This window comes from Macrobrachium nipponense, chromosome 43 (genome assembly GCF_015104395.2).
Source record: "Macrobrachium nipponense isolate FS-2020 chromosome 43, ASM1510439v2, whole genome shotgun sequence".
Taxonomy (NCBI): Eukaryota; Metazoa; Arthropoda; class Malacostraca; order Decapoda; family Palaemonidae; genus Macrobrachium; species Macrobrachium nipponense.
In genome coordinates this window covers 13,376,326-13,398,780 of record NC_061104.1, presented here as the reverse complement: position 1 = coordinate 13,398,780, position 22,455 = coordinate 13,376,326, and the positions used below count along the sequence as shown (strand labels likewise).

The following is a 22,455-nucleotide window of genomic DNA, read 5'->3' as shown; positions in this document are numbered from 1 at the left end:
ACATTTGACCTGTCTTTAGAAAATAATGCTTTCTATTTTAATTTAACCACGTCATCAGTTACTTTGGTATCTGTGCTGGTAAGTAAACTCCTCTTAGCTACTTGTAGCATCCTCTCTTTTTGCGCCCCTCTGTAGAGGGGCTTTGGTGTGAATTTTATTTTATGAAAATTATAATTGTCCCACTTAAATTATAGTTTCCAGATTCCATTACCAAGGAATCTTTTAAGGTTTGGTCTCAAAGTAGTTTTAGCAGTTATAAGTGAGTTTTGCAAGACAGGTTGGTCGCTCTTGATATGTACCGTTGGAAACGTTTTCGTATATGGTATTTGCTTTCAAAATGCATCTGGTATATTGGGGTAACCCAGTCTTGACAAATTTAATGTCTATTTTTAGTTTGTTTGTTTTTTTGGTGGGAGGTTTAATTTTTCTCACTTAAATTTTTATTAACTTTTGCCACATTTAATGTATTTTTTACTTAAAATGCGATGAGTATATTTTTGCAATTTCCAATTTCATAGAAAGCATCAAGGTACATAAATAAATGGCTTGGTAAATGAAAATCACTTTTAATACATGTAACTTTATTATTTATCTATTGAATCACTCTCACAAAAATCAGAAAATAAAATTATTAGCAAACATGAAAAATTAACCATACATATATTATTTATTAAGTACCGCCGTGGTTCATTACTCACCACGAAGAGGTATCAACTCCAAAATAGGCTTTGTTCTCATCTTTTCTCATTATTTTAATAATATGCATATGGAACATCAATAATAAAAATATATGGGAATACATTATCTTAATATGGAACTACAGTGTATATGGTTTGAGGGTAATTATTATTACAGTATTATTTATTTATTTATAATATCTGCGGGCTCTTTGGGGGTATAGCCGAAACAACGAGAATAATTCATGGTTGAGACCCCTCCTTCCTTTCCTGGCTGACAAACATAACAAAGACACAGGCTTTCATGCAAAAGAAATTATAAATAAAAATCTTACAAAAGAGGATACATAAAAGCAATATTGCTATTCAAAATAAACACACAAATATAGTAGGAAAATAAAACTATTGTGATCAATATATAAAATTGAGTCTTTACTTGGTGTGGGTTGGCCGCGACCTGAATTTCTTCATATAAAAAGCGTCTCTCCCAAAGGAACTCCCATATTTTGTCTTAGTTTTAACTTCTGATATATATTTTATTATTACTCTTTACACAGGAATTCGAATGGGATTAATGGTTACTAATAATATAAAGGATTCTGGGGAAGGAGAAATGGTGCGCAGCCACCCAAGAGGACTCTTACCATTATTATATATCTATATACTGTATATAAAAACATAAGATTTTTTATTTGTTTTAGATTCTTTAGCCTATAAGTAATGCTGGTTGTGAAGACAGCACTGCCCAATGATAAATATTACTTGCAGAGTCCACACAGTAATAACAGACATGAAAATATTTTAAGCACAATTATTTATCACTTTGAGAGCAAAAATATACTATAATAAAAATGCCTGATACATTCAAAGACAGATGACCAAAAACACCATTTCTTATTTTTGTTTCATCACCTTAATTGAAATGACACGAGTATGTGGAGCACAAGAAAAAAATCAAATCCTTGACTAGTTTACGTTTTCTTTGTCAAATCAGAGTAGAGAGCCTAGGACAAACACCGGCTTCCATTGACACAAATCAAAAACTCCTACAATTACCTAATAATAAAGATTATTTATTAATATTTAAGATGCCCATGTAAAAAAGTACTACGATAACAAAAAATATATAAACCTAGATAAATGTACAATATGGATATTAATAATAATAACTATATATTTAAACAGTAGCAAAATAGATTAGCAGTTCATTATACCACGAAGACGACTCTGAAGACGATAAGGAAAAGGATATTATCATCAGATAGCTATGAATGTCTTATAAGAAAAACACTGGGTTATTAAATATCATTATACAAACAGCATATTAAAAAGTGGTTGTTGTCTCAATACACCAAGAAGGAAGGGGCTACCACTGAGGGTTTCTTAGAGGAGGGAGAAGAGGTAGGTGGGGCGTTAAGGTGAGGGGGGGGAGGGGGGACACAACCCTGTTCTACAAACGCGGGACTAGGGGGGGTGGGAAAGGAGGGACAGATCCCAGAGGGGACAAACTTTTATACACTTAAGTCTGAAAAACACAGAAACATGACTTAAAAGTTAAAAAAAAAAACTACTACTGTATATAAAATCAACACTACAATGCAAAAATAAGAAGGCTCTGAAATGAACAAAGTTCAGTATTACTTCTCTACATAAATAAACGCAATCTCTCGAGAGGGACACGTAGAACAGCTCTAAAAATTCTGGGTGCAACTGAAAGACAAGGTATGTAAGAGGGCCTTCACTTTGACACAATGCAAGTGTAACAACTTAAAACACGCAGGTAAATAGTCTGCCCCCAGGGGAAATTGAGAGGGGGGAAATGGGCAGGGTTGGGGAAAGGGATGGACCTGGGATTCTTACAGAACCTTACACACGATGTACAAAACCCACCAGGATAGATGTAGCATAGGTAGCCATTGCTCTACTCTTTTAAGAAATTCTGCAGTAACACATTTTGTTACAGTTCCTAAAACCGATTAGGCACATAGTATGCAAGTCTTCTCAATTGTAATACAAAATTTGTATCAAAATAGTACTTAATTCACAAGAAAATTTTCATTTTGCTGACAAGTGAGCATCGACTAAAACCTTAGCCTCACCTGTCCTTTTATTATAAGGTGGATGATACCGTCTATGACACAACCAAATCTGTCGACAGCTACTCAGCTACAGCACGGACACGCCACTGGTCAAGATGGTGAAAAAATACACTACTTCGTAATGACAAAGAATGGCTGATACTTTTGACTGTATGATTCCAGTTTTACTTGTAATATTTTATATATATATATTTTTTTTTTTACATTTTTGGCTTCATTTCACATCAATGCCAGTCCATGGCGTTTGTTTCTCATTCATATTAACTTTGAAAAAATGTCACAATATCAAATTGACAATGTACACACTACCGAGTATATGTTATTGCTTTCTGGTTAAGAGTGAAGAGAATATAATTCAAGAGATCTTCAAGAATATCTCCTGCTCTCCCGGATGGTGATGGTATGAGAGAATTATTATAACGAGTCATTCTGCGAAAATAACTATACTGTCAAAACAAAAACACAAAGAGGAGGTTTTCAGGGAGAAGGAAAGGCCACCACCGCTCCATACACAGCAGCGTTTAATATTTTCCTCCTGTCTCGACAATCAATCAATTCTTTCAACTCACAGGAGACATAACCTGCGCTCTCCTAAAGTCAAACCTAAATTCTGAAGCCACAAGATTTTGGGATCCATCCTCTGACTCCAGACACACAGCAACTGGAGCTCCAACCTCAGATTTCATACTACCAGCAACTGGGACAGTGGTGTCATCAGACATTCATCAAAAGATATGGACACCCACCTTTTACTCTCTCACATTGAGACATGTTATGCACTGGTCACTGAAAAAAATACTTGCTTCCTGGAGTAATTTCTCTTTCCATCAGAACATTCATTACACACTAACAAACCTCAAACACCTGAAGGGTTAACATCACCTATATACGAATATCAGCATCTTTGTTAATCAAGCAATATATTGTATATGATCTATTCAATGAAAGCAGGATTTGTTTGCAATAGCAGGTAACAACCATCTTTACACCTCTGGTCAGCAGGAGCTTATACATGATAGTTACCATATTGATTAGGCTGCTCTAACTTGCACTAATAATAATAACCATTCCACAGCAAACCATCTCAAAAGACGACAACAGCATTGCAACCATGACAACTACTTCCTTGGTTGGAAAAATGTAACGGCTCCCCAACCAAAAACAAATAACTGTCATGACTCAAACATTATCGCAGTACTAGATAGTGTTTCCTTGAACCATGCCTTCCTTTCGCTCATACACAAAATGAAACCCATTCTTGATTTGATATTTCCCCTACCTACAAGACGTACAAAGTGGAATGACAGTTGGCATTTGAAAATTATATGGACCACAATTGTTATCCAACAATGTGGTTTGGTAAATGCCAACAGGCCAAGCCAACTTGAAACTCTGGAAGTGAGGACAATTTTTGCAAGAGGAGAGGGGTCACCTGTAACTTATGAAAGGATGTAGGGTGTACAGGCGTTAAGTTTATCTATCAGGAAACAAATTCCTGGCTTAAAGAGAAAAACAAAAAAGCATAAGCTAGATTATATAAGTGAGCACTCAAGTCAAAGAAAAACATTCTTAACAGTGTAAAAAAAATTAAAGTTAAACAACCATTCTACTAACTTCACTTAGGAACATATAACTACAGATTTCTACTACAAAAATAAAACTAGGTATGATACAATTGGCCTGTCAAACATATTACAGAAGTACATCAGATGAGAGCATTTTAACTTTGAAAATAAATTTCAAACAGCTTCTCACATTATCAGCCTCTGGGAACAGCAACACATATTGGGCACAAAACTAACCAGAAAAACTGTCATTAATTTCAAAACACAGATTGTGAAGGAGTTTTACAGAGAACTCAATTTAGTGAGCAAATGGGTTTATGAGCATAACTAAGTACTGTGAATTACAGTACATTACAATTAGCAAGAAATTTTCCCTCGAGACTACAAGTTCAACTAAACGCACACACTGGGTCTTAAGGAAATTCTTCCTGAAATACTCCAGACATTAGGAAAGCCTTAAAAAATTATTGGATTCTACCTATAATATCCTTGGTTATAAAAGAACAAAATCAATGTTGGATGCACAACAAACATGTACAGGTGACCCAATAGCAGCAAAAATTAACCCCCTTGAACAGGCCATTCTGCTTTGCTATCTTGCTTACTAATTATCTTCAAAGCCATTTCCTCTCCCCTGGTGCGGTCAAAAACATGGGCCCTCTCGAGACCGAGAGCAAAGTGAATAGCAATACGACGAGACCTGCGTGGCAACAGTGCAAGCAAAATGCTATCAAAGCATTCCCCTCGGTATTGACTAAAAGGGTCCAGAGACTCGTGACTCCCTCCCAGATATGACATCTCTAAAGTGAACATCATACAAAACATGCAAAATGAAGCAGTCGATGTGCGAGGCTTCCTATGGCTTATTGAGAGGGGCAACTGGGCTTCAGAGGTTAAGTGTACTTGTGACTAACAGTGGCAAGATGTAGGAAAGCCATCATATAAGTGTCAGCTCACTGAGAGTTCCTTCTATGACCCACAGTAATAGCAAGCTTTGATGTATACACCCCTGCCCATGGTCCCTTTCTGCCTCAGAAGTCATACTCGCGGAGATATATTCAGGGGGAGGGGGGGATTTGGGGGTTGGGAGCTACTCTTTTTTGCTCATTTTTTTTTCTTTTTTTTACATTTTATATCAGCATTATAAAGAATATATTACATAATAACTATAAATATTTATTAACTATTGATGGCCAGAAAGAAGCTGAGGGATAACGTTTTACAAGCAGTCCAATAGCCAATTGAATTCTTTTTTTTGCTCTCTCTCCATAGCTGAACATACAAATTTGTAATCACAAGAAAACCTCACTTACAGGTTGAAACTAGACTAATTTCAAATGGATTTGCTTGTATTGGCGTGTGTCCCCCAGCCTGCAGTTATAAGGCAACAATACCAAAGAGCACGAGAAGAGGTCCACGGACTGTATGTGGTAGGCAATCACAAGTCATTTAATTCAAGAGCTCATGTTTTAATTCATCAAACACTAGTATTACAAATTTGTTGACATGTTAAATATTCATTCTTCTTTTCACAGCAATTCCACAAATGGTACTTACAAATAAACTGTGTCCTTGAATACTGAATGGTGAAAACCTACAAACATCTCAGCCTCACATCTGAATACTGGGAAAAATAAAGTGAATCTAGCCAGCAATTATGAGTCGGAACAGTTGGCAGTGCTACGACAACACAGGACTTTTGCATTTGGGAATACTCGCTACATCCCATATACTAAGGATGTGAGACATCCTTCTTGCATCAGTACCCATCATAATCGCCGGTGGGATCACCCATAATGAGCATATGCTTTTGGCTTTGGGAGCCTCCCTGCTGCAACATGCGTGTCATAGTTGTCCTCTCTACAAGCTGGAGTTTCTTTTAAAAATTCCAAAATGTCTTATCTATAATCCGCAAAAATACCCCTAATGACTGCAAACTACATAAAATCTTGAGTAGCAATTAATTTTTTTCAGTCCCAGCCACAAGAATAGAAGCATTAAGTCCAAAAATAGTGGAAGAGTTACCCCATGATTATCTAAGGATTTCATTTCATGAGACCATATTACTTAAATGCAAATGTTATAAAATACTGAAATTACAATTTTGACGGATTATGAGATAAAAAGAGACCTTATACTCTCAAGTCTTTGCGGCAGAGATTATCTTTTTAACTATTACATAGGCCTACAACATTATTTGATATAAACTCTAAAATATGGCATACTGTATATCAGATATAATAATAAAAACTTCTGATAATAAGGAAACTCTTTTCATTGTGGGAACTTGGGGTAAAATTTATAATGATAAAGTTGGAGTTTGGCTGCCATTAAAATTCAGAGCAGTAGATGCAAAGAAATATTCACCTGAATAGACAATTGAACCTAAGTTGGGAGACCATCCTACACCTGCATCAAAGTAGTTCTTCTATTATTATTTTTTTTTTTTCAGGTAATGCAGTTGTTATTCAAGTCCTCATTACTATTATTATACCATTAAAGAAGTATGAACGCTCACCTCTACGAGAATATAGTTGATACTGAAATATATTTATATATGTATATATATATATATATAATGTATATATGTTTATAGAGACTATGTCATGAGTGGAACTTGCGGGGGGGGATATGATGGGGAAACTGCTTTTGGAAGTTCTTAAAATGACGAGTTTGACTTCCTATCAAGGCGTCAGGACTTTAAATGATTACTCCAAACATGAGAATAATCTGTAATAATGACAAGGATTCCATGAAGAAGGTCACATTCCACAAAATGAGACATGATGAACCTGCAATTTATTTTTAATATTGAAACACTGTTGAACATACAAAATACTGAGCAGGTGCAAGCCAAAGAACAATCCGCTGGAAAATCAAACTTGACCAAAGATGATTCATCTCAAGTGCTTCAATTTAAGAGATTCATGATTTACAGCTCAAGTGAATTTGTAAATAGTCCCTTTTCCACACTGTTCCAACACAGTACTTGATCACTAAAACATACCTTATTACTGCTGATGTAAAGCAGTCTAAACTTACTACAGTACATAGAAGAGATAGATGTCACTGGGGCCAATCACAACAAAGTTCATGAAGACGAACAAATCTAAGTTATTATCTATTTATATGGGGCACACTGATGGTGTTCTGTGAAATTACGTAATTCTCAGATTTAATACATCTACAGAAACTACCTATTAAGGTTCTCTGCTAAATTAGTCCCCATGAATTTTGATAATGTCCAGATATTCTCATCAGGTGGTTAGAGATAGCAAAAAATGCCCCTTTAAAAAATCTCTAGCCTATCAGATAGGATTGTCTCAGGAAATGAGAAATTCAAAAAAGGAATGCCTCGCTACCACTACCAACTCCAAATTTCCTTCAAGAATGCCATTACATTACAGCGTATGGCACCCAGTTTAAAAAAGCCTCCCACGAACTTATCTGAACTTTTTTTTGGTTTTTGTTTTTTCATTAAGATGGACACCCCTCTCAATGACCTGATAACCTGCAATACATTTGGGCGCTGCTCAAATTCCCACTAAAAATTAAAGTGGTCATGAGATCAAACAAATTCCATGCATCAACGTACCAAGACCTGAGGGACCAGAAAGTCATGATTCCTCGAGTCCACTCTCACCTTGTAGAACCTAAACAAGAACTAATAATTTATCCCCAGCGATAAACAGGGGTACCCATACGCTGACTTGACTGACTGGTTAATTGACTTGCTGTTTTTTTTTTTTATTTTTTAGCATTAATGACAAAAAATCTCTCTGAAAATAGTGTAGCAATCATTGATCAATTATTGCAAAAGTTGTGCCCGAACGTAATCCACCAACTGTCACAAAGGCAAGCTTATCCATGCACAAACAGGTGAATGGTTTCAGGGGAATTAGCCTATGTGACAGATCTGTGGCTTACACCCTATCAGCTTCCCTGTAAACACCGATTAATGTGGGGAAGCCTTGATAAAGAAGCATAAAATGTTTTTGGTATTTTTTCACTTTTTATCATTCTAAGTATACACTACGATTTTATGAAAAATTACCATACAATATATATACGGCATTGTAGAAAAGTACAAAAAATAAACTCATTACGGATTAGAGTGCATAGGTATTGTGAACTAACTTATGACACTGACGACAGTTGTTCAACGCTGTACTGGAAGACCCATGGAACGAAGCAGCTGCTGACAAAACATTTCCATCGAGTTCTGAATCAAGGAGAACCTCCTGGACCATAAAACGAGGACCATAAAGATTCAACTTCAAGGTTCACCTCAAACCTCCTATTCAATGCTCATATTCAAATTTCTCCCAAACATTTGATTGATAGTGACATGTCGCAACAGCTGTTGGCGACTGATTGACAGGGATGGATGTTCTATAATTGAGTGAGGAGGAGGCCTCAGTACAAAGGGAAAAGGAAAGACAATAAATAAGTAAAACACTAAGTCTTAAGAGGTTGACCTTAAAGTGAGTCTCGATGGTGTCCAGGGCATTGGATGGGGCGATGAGGACAAGAAGTGTCAAACCTAATGACATTACCTTTTTAACTTCAATATATTAGCAGTTCAACTGCCTAACTACCCTAATGTGGAACTAAACAAAGCCTTCCATGCAAATTCTAAGAAGACCCAACTTAAGACTGGTAGAAAGATTTTCGGTTTCGACTGAAATGTCCTCACCACCCGCATCCTCAACAACACACTGCAAATATGCGGGACCTGGACTCTCCCTCCCAACAACTAGGGGAGTGACAAGCATGCAGGTCGGGGCGAAAAAAGTGCTAAGCCACATGGCAACAGTAACAAATCTACTACTTTGAAGATCTCTCAAAGACTCATGACAAGAGTATAAAGTCCATGGTGCCTTTTTACCAGCAAGGGAAGGTCGACCATAATACATAGGTTTTGCCTAAACTGTATATATTGTTTGCTTTATTTATACCTTTTGCATATTTATGGCTCAGCGTCATTTAACGCCTCGAGCTGGGAAAAAGGATCCCTAGCACAGGGTAAGTAAAATCACAACTTTCGGCAGCACTGACACATGTATTCTTTCCAGGTGAGATGGAACGACCACTCATGTCAAAACTCCCTGAAACTGGTGCTCTTACATAGTGAAATTTACACATCACGACAGCAAACACAAAGGCGATGTGGTTTTTCAGCTCTTTTAAAAATTAATGAAAAATAATGCTTCTTTATCTGTCCTCTACATCACGTCCATACAATAGAGATTAGGACACCTTAACTATGCCATTCTGATGTCCTCAGAAATTCATATAGAAATAAAGTAATAAAAATAATTTCTTAGATCACTCAATCTAGGCTACACAAACAAAGTACACGATAAATTTCCTCTAATAAATCATATATATTAAAATAGATATATGAAAAACTACTTAAACTTTCATCTTTTGTAAATAGCATAAGTTGTGCTCTATGGTAAGATACAAGGGGCGGGTTTACCATTAGTTTATAATTATACAAGAGGATCTTTACAAGGTATGGGAGAAGGGCATTCTCAGTAACTAACATGATTTCATCCATTAGGCATATGGGGTTGAAGAGATAGAAAGAAGCTTGAAGACAGCTATATAAACTATCAGTTGAAAAATTGAAGCAGCTACCACAAAACAATGCTACAAAATGCAAGAAGAATTAGAAGGGATAAAAGGTCAAGTTTCATGAACAGGATGGAGAAAAGCCCTTTTCCCTAACGTCTGTGTAAAAATTATGTGACATAGTCAACGATCTTGGGCCAATAGCTCAAGTCTTGACGTGGATGAGTGGTGGACATAGCAGTGCAAGGGATGTTTCTGTGATAAATCTCATGACTTTTAAAATAACAGCCTATTATGGCGACCCATCTGGTCATAATCCACCACACAACCAAGTCCCTCCTTGCAGCTCGTAGGCTCACAATCCCTGAACTGGTGACATATCAAATCCATACTATCCCAAGCAGACATTGACACACAATGAATATAAAGAATTCAGGTGAGAATCGAAAGGGTCAAACATTTAAACTATTAGGCTTCTTTTCCCGCTCCAAGTAGTGTATCGCACATTGTCAATAATTATTCTAGGGCAGCAAGATATATATATATATATGTATATATACAAATGGATCAATCATAAACTTCTCACTTAAAGAAACAACTCACAAAATTTGCACCTACAAACCTTCAGAGGTGATTTTTCACGTGCCCTTAGTGAAGGTCTTTCTATATTTTCTTTAAAACCTTATTTGCCACTAGGCAACATCCGAATTTATTCATTTTTTTTTTGTTTGAAGCTAATGTTCTGAATATCATGGTAAATTTGCGACACTAGGAGTGAGAATGCATGGGTTGTTAATATATTATATATGGGTATTTAATAGCGTGAGGGGGAAATGACAGGCAGTGTAGCAGTGGGAGGCCCAAGGATTAAATTTATAATATAAATATATATTAAGGTTTCCCCTTCTATATATATATCTCTGATTATTATCTATCATACTTTCCTGCCCAGTACCCTTTACCTTGGGTACATACAAAAATTCTATTAAGGATAGGTAGAAAAAATATATCATAAAGGAACTAAAACACTCAACTGTAGACTTTCATTAAAAAGCAAAGAAAAATATAAATCTTAAGACAAAAAATATATATTACCTTAAAAACTAAACAACTTTCCCTTTATCTCCTCTTCTTTCTTGAAGGGAAAAATTCCACAAAGCTTTCAATAACCTTTGTGTTGAGAGCATTTGGGAGTAATTAGGAAAACAATGTCAAGAGGGAGGGGGGTTTAAACAACCCCCAAGTATAGTAACAGTACAGTAGTACAGTGTCTCTCTTGGGCCAACCTATACAAACACTCCTGTTTACAATCATACAACATATCTGGTAGGACTGATTTTATATTATCAATAATAATAATAATAATATGAAGGGAGATGAGGGAAGGGGGAATTATAGCAATCCTCATTCATGACACAGGCAAGAGCTGGGAAGGCCACTGGCTAATTGCATGGACTACTTCATTACAAAAGGGGGATTCTGAGATCAAGAGCTAGGCCATAGAATAATCAAAGGGGCATCTTAAGCTTCAACTTTAATGATTAAAACTATTTATCCAACTCTTTCTTGCGACCATCCAACCTCAGTGCAAGAGAATGGAAGTCAGTTTCACTTAGCCACTTGTCTTGACAGCCCCTCCTTTCCTCCACGACATGAATAGTGCGTGAGGCCAAAGGCCATCCCATCTGTTACAGGTCTCATGAAGAAGAATAAGAATATCTTGTACAAAAAAGGTTTCTATATAAAAAGTGCGTGGCGCTCCGAGTCCTTCAAGTCAGACAAAAACAAACATTATCACAAAAAGGCATTGATAATTAAATATATTGGAAATTAAAGATTGGTCTAGAATACTGATTTTCATCTATACAAAATAAAGTTTTTTCACATCTCAGTTTTTATTTCCATTTATATATCAATAATGAGCAAGAACTTAGATAAGCACTATGACTATAGATAATATCACTGTATTGCTTCCATTACATGAATGCACAAGCAGGGTCAAATCTATGGTCGGTGGCTCAGTGGGCATAGCCTGGTGAGGGTCCAGTGGCCATATCACCATGATAATGATGATGGTGATGTTGATGGAGTTTTATGGGGGTTGGAGGGGGTGAACTATGCGTCAGTTCACCCAAATGAGGTATAAACGGCACGTAATGGATGGGTAGTTGAGTTTAATGTCCGCTTTTTTTATCTTTTAAATATTCTATAAACAGGAAATGACTTCTGAGGAGGGGATACTTGTAGGAATATGAGAATGTGTGACATGAGACTATGGAGGTGGTATATGGTGACGGCTCTAAGTAGTAAAGGAGTGGTGGGAGTAAAGGCACGAGTCAATCGTTCTGATGTTGGTTGGGACATAAACATTGCCTATCCCTTAACTGGATTATACATTCTGAAGGTAGTTAACAATTAATTATCAACCTGCAGTTGGCAAAATAAGATTTCTTCCTGCTCCTGGTGCCTCCTTCATTTATTTAAATTTATTTGTAAATACTTTGATTTTTTTTTTTCCTTTTTCCACTGGCCACCTTGCCACCCGCACCCCAACCCATAGCTTCATTTCTCCATGGGTGGGTAGGCATTCTCTTCTCTCTCTCTCTCTCTCTCTTTGTAGAGGGGCATAGTTGGTGGGTGGCTGTGATGCTCATTTACAGAGCAGAGTTTGAGAGAAGGATATGTAGCATTCGTTGTGAGGCGGCTCAAAGGGACTGAATAGGGCTTCCATTGGCACAGCGGGCGGAGTGATGATGATCAGATCTGGGTGTGAGCGGGTGGTGGGAAAAGTCTAGCGCCGCTCTATTTAGTGCCACGTGTGATGCCCAACCCAGTCCCAGCCGTCCTGAGTACCCAGGAAACAGCGGGAGATCAGAGGGGGGGTTTCCACTCCCTCTGGCAGTTGTTGGCTGGCAGCGGGTGCCATAGGAGCATTTGCTACCTGCCTATCACAGCCTAGCGACAGCTGTTCTCCATTCTGACTTGAAGGACTTGCGCCACCAGCACCGATGGCTTGACCACCAGACATAAACAATGCCAAGCCTGGGGCCATACTGTCACCCAATACACACTAATAAAAATGCCTTACATTCGAAGAGAAAATTAAATAAAAATATATCAGTACTTTAATAAAAAAATCCATGATTAATTTTAAAGATAATATTCTTTAATTTGCAGATATATATAAGGACTATTATACTTTCTACATGCTGATGGTGGGGGGTAAGATGAGGGCTAGTTGCCCTAAGTGCCAACCAAATATGGATGGCTTCCTGCAATCCTTGCAAGCGGCGCGTTACGAGAAGATACGGATGGCCTGGGTTACTTTCATGCGACATATGGGACACTCAGCTGCTTCAGATTCCAACTTGTTGGCGCAATCCAGGCAAAAGAGATTATGCCCGCATGGAACAAGAGCAGCAACCACCTCAGACTCACAGCAAGTAACACACCTTTTCTTCTCATCCAAGCCATTGACAAGCTGATTCATACCAGCAATGGTAGTGGTAGTTGTGGAGGTGGAGGTGGCTGGGGCAGGTAATCCAGACCCACATTGGAAGCTGTTCATTTGATGATTCAGATCTGGGGTGGAAGCTGGGGATGAAGATGAAGGAGAGGAGGTGGGTAATCCCCCTAACCCTCCTGAAAGAGCAGAATTGAGCGATGCCAGTGAAGGGGCTGCTGCAAGCCCAGGAGCTGGATCAGAACTAATGCGTCTGGCAGGAGGATGGGTTTCCAATGAAGGAGACAGACGAGACGAGGGTGGAGATGCTCCAGATACTGACGACGACCTGCGTGTCAGTGATGAGGACAGTGTTGAAGAAAGGGAAGAAAATGTGGAACTCAGGGAAGAGCTGGAGCTAACTGTGGAGCTCATATTATTACCCAATGGCCTTCCAAGCTCACATATACTCGATGGAGCTGGATCAAAGGATGGAGAGGACCCCATTGATGAACCAAGGGATCCTAAACCTTCATCTACCCCATACAAACCCAGTCCACCACTTCCACTACCAGTTACATCATTACTGCCTAGTTTTCCACCTGCAACACTACTGCTGAAGGATGAAAAAAGAGCAGAATCTAGGGTGCTCCCCCCACTCTTGCTTCCAGACCCTAAGAGAGATGACCCAGCATCTCCCAGCAGTGTGAAGGCAGAATTAAGGTCATTGAGCTGGTTCAACGTATTCAAGTTGTTCAATGTATTATTCAGCCCATTCATACCACCACTTAGTGTGTTATTTAAACCACTCCCACTGAGGCCACTAAGACCATTAATGCCACTGAGACTGGAGGCATTCGAAAGACTGTTGTTGAGACCATTTGTTAAACCATTGAGACCAGCTCCGGTAATGCTGTTAATTGAGGCGAGTCCATTGAGCGAGGAGTTGTTGAGCTTGTACAGTGATGAGACCAACTCTGAAGAATTGGGGTTGAAAATGTTGTCAAGGCCATGGGAGGGTGGTGGAAAATCCCCATGGTGTCTTGCAGCAGCAGCAGCGGCAGCAGCATGTGCTGCTGCTGCAGCATTGGGCTCATCCTGATCCAGCAGGCCACCCGTTCGCATAGCAATATGTGCTTCGATCTCTTTTCTAGCTTGTTCAACAGATTCTGGCAAACCAGTAACTTCAAACACTGGCTCCTTGTCCCTCGATGGTGTAACGATGTAGGTATGGGTTTGCTGTTGGATGCGCTTGATAGTGGCACCTTTAGGTCCCACAACAAGACCCACAACACGGTAAGGAACACGCACCTGAATGGTCACTTGTCCTGGTACATTAGTGGGCGGTCCAGGTGCCATTGATCCATTCAGATTGTTCTTGCGACAGGCACGAATCTGGCTGAAATGTTCAGCAGCAGACAGTATTTCTCGTTTGGCCATTCCTACATCCTCCTTACGCCCTGAAAAAATAAGTTCTTCATGTTACAAGATTTTTTTTTTTTTTTTATTTGTGAATGTAAAAAAAGCCACCTCTACCTCTCTCACACACTACAAAAGGGGGAAAATGACAAATTGTACGTACGTCTAATTTTCCAGTTTTACTCACACACACGAGAGAGAGAGAGAGAGAGAGAGAGAGAGAGAGAGAGAGAGAGAGAGAGAGAGAGAGAGAGTAAACACCGACAATTTCTCCATTCAGTGCATGTAATGATAAACCATGACAGGTTTTCCATATCAACCATAAACAAAAATCCTAGGATGATTTCTAACAACTCAAGCTATAAAAGGAAAAACAGTAAGCACACCAAATATGATTATAACGGGAAAATATTTAAAACTGACAGCTCACACCCAAGGAAACGTTAATAGCACAAACAGTCATTAATAAGACATCAAATCGAGAGAAGGCATGGGACGACCGACAGAAAAGAAAAAAAAAAAAAAAATAAAATAAAATAAAAAATAAAAAAAAAACCAACGCTGAAAATTCTTCCCCCAGCTACAAGGCTTTGCCGAAATATCCAAATTAGGCAGACATCCGACACAACACTTCGGCCAGCTTGGCATTCCAGTCTGCATAATATGGCCATTAACCAGGGGTGAGCCGAGGCATGGAATCCAGGCCTAATCCCAGCCACGGACTCTCTCAGTATCCATCCTCGAGTTGATAGTGATGGCGGGAGAGTGTTCAGGGCTCCGAAGGGAGGTACGGGTGGTAGGCGGACAGGGTAGAGAGAGGGAGAAACCCTCACAACCATCAGCACCATCATAAAAAGTGGCCACCACGCCCACAGCCCCGACACAAAACTGGCAACCCTCCACCCACTCTCCCGCCGATCATGATCATCCCTGCTGGCTCAGGGAGAAAAAAAAAAAAAAAAAAAAAATTGTATTCCCGTCGGAACAAATCAATCCCGACCACGAAGAAAAAGGAATAACTCTCTCTCTCTCTCTCTCTCTCGTGTGACAACCGTTCAATTAAGATGAAATCCCATTACCACCTATCCTTATAAAGGATTAATTAATATTTACCTGTAACAACAAATACTGGTTCTTCCCCTCTGACGGGTGTCTTTATGTAGGTGTTGGTCTTGGCACGAAGAGCTTTGATCTTGCATCCTGCAAAAAAAGGAAAGAACACTGCATTAGGATACGAATCAAGGATGGTCAATGGCTAGAAATAGGGAAAAAATTTTATAGTTTGCTAAATTCTATACAAATGTACTACATAATGTTATATTAGCTTTTAAATGGTGAAAATCGGTGATTAAACTCTCCCAATGATGTCATAGAAGAGTTGAGGATTTTAACTTAAAAAATTCAAACCTTACATGAGGATAATGAATAGACTAACTGAAATGGAAATGAAGTACTAATATATTTGCCAATAGAAGACTAAGTTGGAATTAAAAGTTCCATTACCATGTAGTGCGCCTTTTCACGCGCAAGGGGCCAAATCGATGCCAGCTCCCATATTTATTTCAAATATATCTGAAATTATATTTATTACAACTACAGACGATGACCGACAAAACCAAAGCTTTCGGAACACATTTCTAATGAACAAAAACTGAACGTTATAGTCTTATTCACCAGGTGATTTGAGAAAAATCCTATAACGTGGTCCAAATCAGGTACAATTCTTGTTGAATGAAAGCTAAGACTCGCCCAAAAATCAGTCATTTCGTTCTGTTCTATATGGAAATGAAATATGAGGCGAAATAATCTAAATTTGCTGACGAAATGCTATTAGATAACGGACTAGAAACCTTACGCAAAGTCCGGTTGTCGTTCATCAAAACGGGGCCCTCTTTTTATTTAATGTTACTGTCGAGAAATTGGAAAAAGGGGAGCATAAATGCATTAATAATAATAATAATAATAAATAATAATAAATGTATTAACTATGACATTTTAGCACAAAATAACAAAACCCAGATTTAATTCAGAGCAACGCTGGCTTTTCAGATAAAAACTGTTGCAACCAAAAGGAGAAAAAACTGATACCTCTTCCGAGACGAAACGTTTATTTAATAATTGTCAGAGAAAAACAGTGATCATACAGTCTACAAACCAAGCGATCTTCCGCTCTTCTAAGGAGACGACTCCACTGAACACACCTTTCGCCGTTAAAGGTGGTATAGCAGTAGGCTGTTGACCTAAAGAATCACATGACTGACAATGACACTGAATGGCAATTGAAAATGTTAATAAAACTTAATTAAGAATGATTAAATCTTTTATTTCTAAATCAGGAAGTTAATACGAACAGACCTCTGACCCTGACACAAATAAGAAACTTTCAAGAGTAATTTAAAAAACAGAAGGCCCTCTTACGCCTTCTGATCCGCACTCGTCCTAAGCAACGTCAATGTAACATTCATTACTTGAAGAGAGTAGTAAATTACTTGAATAGAGTAGTGGGAAAAAAGAGGCGGCAATGGAAACAAGACGAAAAAATGAGGTGGTGTTGGAAACAGGACGAAAATAAACTAAGTTAGGAAGTCATGTGAAATAATTGCTTCAGTCACGGAAAAAAAAATACTAAGGTCGACCTCCTGACTCTGAAAAGCGAGGTGTAATGAGGCTCAAGCATCTCCCCAGCAAAAGCAGCCCGAAGGTAAAGGCGTCCGTGCACAAGCCAGAGTGCAGAAAGCATGGTGTGTGAGAGTTTGTGTTCGCGAGGAATTTTCAATGTCAATGCCAAAGGAAGTTCCTCCCACTCCCCTTCCCCTCCCAAGTAGTAGCAGCAGTTTCTTCTTCAACTTTCACCCCCAACCCATTCCTTCGTTCGCAAGAGGGAATAGGGAAGAGGGGAGGGGGGGAAGAACCTTACTCCCTACGGGAGCTTCATGTCGTGGCGCACTCGCTCCCTGTCGATCGAATAACACACACGGAGTCCATTTATTTGTTTTCGTTGATTATAGTTTTCTTCACCACTACCTCAGTTTTAACTGAACATCGTCTGTGAATAAGGATTACGTTCGAGCTACTCCAGTGCTATTATACCACAAAGGGCTCAAAATGCCAAGTCGACATTCATTTCAAACCAACTCACGTTTTCAGGAGCACTGGAGCGAGAACGTAGTCCAGGGCCAGTTTCAAGGGGAGTCTATCTTAATATGCGATGTTCATGGGAATACGACACTGTCAAATGCGGGACAGTCAATGAATTCACATAATACTGTATATAAACCATAGCCAGTGACGCACAAGAACCTGAGAAATGAGGCTGTTCGACTAAAGGTACTTTTACCACCTACTTCAAGATTAAAGTCGTCTCCCCCCACCCCCCCACCCCCCACCCGCCTTCCCTGAACATCCCCACCACGCCAAACCCCATACGCCTGACTACCCCAGCACTAGGCTACCCTCCCAGTTTCCGTCCATCGTGCCAATGACCTACTGACTAGAACGCAAGAACGCCCAATCCCAGATTCCAGTTCACCTGGGTCATGCCATGAGAACATATGAAGTGAATATTAGGGAAACGCGCATCCCCCAAAATATAAATAAATATATATAAGGCCACAGGTATCATGAAAAGATAACTAAGTTAGAAAATTAATGTTCATCTTTTTGCCTTGGATAGAAAACCTGTCTTTTGAAATGTTGCTATTTGGTTTTCCCTCGATGAAAAAAAAATAAACCTTTGCGATATCTATACAAAAAAAAAAAAAGGTGGGCAATTAAAAGTTTGTTATGCCGGCTGGACGAAAGCGATACGTATACTAAACAGAACAGAATACAGGCTTGCGCACAACACGGATTCAATGTGCATTAATCAAACCAATTCTCTCTCTAGTACGAACCCATCTTATCTCCTTCCTGGGGTAAGTAACGCATCAATGTTCTAGTAAATAACTTCACTCAGTATCCGAGGGAAAAAAATTGTCGGGCGAACATTTCTGAGCAACCCATGAAGAATTACCTGCAATCGAAATGAATGATCCCCATTTCACTTACCTAATATTTAAAGAATCTGCTCGGAATCCTCTTCCGTCGGTCATCCAATTAGGTCTGGTGATTTTTAATCGCAATGAGAGAGAGAGAGAGAGAGAGAGAGAGAGAGAGAGAGAGAGAGAGAGAGAGAGAGAGAGAGAGAGAGATAAATCCCAGCAAGCGCATGCCATCACCCACATTCCACAACAATCTGGCCCCAGACAACCACTCCCTTCAAAATCCTCCTCGTACTCTTCTATCAGCGCTCCCGTAGAATCTTCACTCTCCCTGTAGTTTATGAATGAAGGGAAACAGCCTTAGTAAAACCAAAACACTGGCATTCAAGTACACACCCTCTCTGTGTTTCCAAGCAAGTCTCTCAAGTTTAAAGGTCCTCGTGATATTTAAAAGTGACGACGTGAAAAGTTGCTAGTGTTGTCTAGTAAAAAATTTACTCTTGTTACTTAGTTCATCTGTGGGAAGACACACACATACACAAACCAATGACTGGAGCCCTTTGTTCTGTTAACCACCGCATCAATTTTCCGCTTTCGGAAATGTCATCAAGAGGAAGTAAGTCGTGCAAACGCGTCAGTGACGTCACAAGATATCGCATATTTCATTCAACGAAGACCGGAGACCCAAAGAGGTCGAGAGTTAATTCTAAATATCACTCTGAAGAGCAAGATGATGATGATGATGAACAGCGGAGGACACGAATTGAAGGTGAAGTTGGAGTAGTGGAGGAGGATCAGGAGGGGAGGGGAAGGAGGGGGGGGGGGGGGACATGAAGACAGTAACGACCGGATGCCCTTGAAAGTGAGTCCAGCAAGAACTTCTACCGACGGGATGCTTTTGGAAGGATTGGTACACGCGATCTTCAATTCTCCTCTTCGGACTTGAGAATTTAATGACTACCGCAAAGAGAGAGAGAGAGAGAGAGAGAGAGAGAGAGAGAGAGAGCATTTAATTTTTCAAGTGCGCAACCGCGTGCGCTCAAACTAACAAAGGGGAATCGATAATCTATTTTGAGCACAGTACAATTACAAAATACGCGCATCACATCCACAAAGGCGAAAAGACTGGGGAAAAGGCCAAGGCAATGTGTCCGTTTACGTGCGCGCGCCCTTGAAAATGGTGGTGCTGGTGGTGATCGGGGGACATTGGCATTTGCACCTCTCTCTCTCTCTCTCTCTCTCTCTCTCTCTCTCCTCTCACGAAAACACTCCGCAGGTTTGTTAAATCACATACCAGGTGGAAGAAAAGTAAGAGAAGAATGATTAATTCGGGTATACATTATATAAATTATAAATGGACAGCTAAATTCGAGAAAATATGGAGATACTGTTCATCTCTTGCATAGGGCCAAATGGAGTCCTTTAACAAACGCTGCACGAGTTATTCGTCCTTTATCTGACTGGAGAAATATTTCTTTTTTAACATCGAGTGTCGTGGTTCTCTATCTTCTCGTCACTACAACACTGATGACGAGTATCTGATCGTGATCATCTTACACCCTGGCGTGTTGATAATCGGTCTTCTTACATTCTTTAAAGGAAGCAACTAGCCAGCTCAAATGTATTTGTCATGGTAAACAGTTTCCCTTTCAAAACGATTCTCGACATACTACCACTACTACCTCCACCTTTCCAAAAGTTTCCTGAGATTTATGTTTCGTTCCTTAATGAGCAACTTCCCAACTCGATCCTTATGTACAAGAAAAATTCCCACCTAACTTTTTTCTAAGGAAGCAACTGCAACCTTTAATCCCCTTTTTATGGCGAATTCTCTTTGTAGTTCTCTATCTACCATATCAGGGATAACCTCTACTTCACCAAAAAGTAGAATGGGGACTAAACAATGCTAAAAGGGATCTCAAGTTTGCAATTCTACCCACACAAATCCTCATGAAAAGGGACAAAAACAAAAAGAGCGAGAACACAGTCTGCCTGGCGAGTTGGGTTAAGTGACCGGTCGCCCTTGAAAGTCAGCTCCGACAGAGAATGGAGGAGGGTGAGGAGAGGGACTGGAGGACCACCCCCCCCCCCCAACCCCTCTATACTTGGCCACCCTAAAATCGACCTCTGAAACACACCACGTGAAATTTTCTGGCCAAATGCCTTCCCAATTTGGCAAAACGACCACAGGTGATGTGACAACTATGATGACGAATTCCCTTCCCACGAGAGACGAGTTATTCCGACTTTTTCTATGTTGAAGAGGATGCCGAGAAGAAATACTTAGGGGATTACGTAAGGTTAGTCGCTGTGCATTCACCTTGCGACCAACAAACCCCACCCACCAACCCTCTCCCTCCCAACTAAGGCCCTGAAATGCCTACCCTACCCACCCCAAACCCACCTTCTACCAACAGCACCTGTCACAAACGATGCATAGAAATGATGTAATGCAAATCTATCGATGTCAATAACACATTTCCAGATTTTAATAAGGGGGCATTCCTTGCGCTGGATATATACTGCAGACAAAATGGTGCACTTCAGCTACGGTATCGCAGTGACGCATTCCAGCATGATGCAAGATTCATGACGAGAGAGAGAGAGAGAGCTTACACTTTGGCATCACAATGTACCACCTCGTAACAGGGGCATCGATTACAATAATCCGAAATGGTTCTTTTCGGGGGAAACCAGCCTTGTTTATCAGTTCTGCAAAGAATCAGCTCCATAAACTCAATTACTAAGGATCGCGTGCGTGCATGTGTTTTCTACCATCACATAATGATTTCGGGGAAGTGACCTAAGAATATCGTGTAAATACCCTGGGAAAATTGCTAGTTTTCTTATTTAAAAGAAAGCATTTAAATGTTCACAAGGAGGAACAACTCGTAAAAGTTCCTCCAATATGGAAATTTACCAGAGAGAGAGAGAGAGAGAGAGAGAATTAATTGGTGTACCCATGGAAAGGAGTGCGTCTGGTAAGTGAAAATACTTCATACAGTTTTCCAAAGGGCATGTACCCTGCGACCCGCTTCATACTATTCTGGCCTTTCAATATTTTTATCTATAATAATTTATTATATTTTACTTTTTTATTTTTTAAGAAGTGAGATCTCTTCTTTCAGTATTTCCCTTTACCTCTCCTTATTTCTCCCTAACCAACACCCCATTCTTTTGTTTGTTCCATATGAACAGGGTTCATCATCTGAATATTCATAAACTAAATAAAAAAGCACGTCTCTCAAACTGCTCTATACTGAACCCAATGCATCCACAGTCATCCACCTATTTATTACATTACTATAACGTGTAACACATCTTGACAAGTCTTGTCACGGTATGCCCCAGAGATGCTAGACGGTCATCTTGAAAGTTTGGGTACGGGTTCAACTGGTGCACAGTTCTAAAAGCCCCTTTCTTTCGTTGCAATTGCATATCTTTCCCATCCTTTCCTTTTACTTTCTAACAAAGTCTACCTTGAGGCAAGAGCTATGAATGAGCAACGTTAACATTTTAACCTTTTTATCTTTCTATGACTGGGTAAACTTGGATTACCTCGTCCTGTCCACAACTCCCCCCTCCCCCATAGTGAGACTGTTACACATGCATACATATACATACATACATACTACATACATACTAATATATATATATATATATATATATATATATATATATATATATATATATATA

The 22,455-nt window shown here is 39.3% G+C and overlaps 1 protein-coding gene across 1 annotated transcript in view; it reads right to left on the bottom strand.

Moving 5' to 3' along the window:
- Positions 1-564: 564 nt before the first annotated feature.
- The window catches only part of LOC135213539 (RNA-binding protein MEX3B-like), a 135,649-nt gene continuing 113,758 nt past the window's right edge, over positions 565-22,455 (bottom strand). Inside the window, exons 2-3 of the mRNA XM_064247472.1 lie at positions 15,893-15,979; positions 565-14,820 (exon numbers count right to left, since the gene is read on the bottom strand). Of these exons, the coding sequence (XP_064103542.1) occupies positions 13,214-14,820; positions 15,893-15,979 (1,694 nt within the window). The 3' untranslated portion in view covers positions 565-13,213. The remainder of the gene's footprint in view (positions 14,821-15,892; positions 15,980-22,455) is intronic.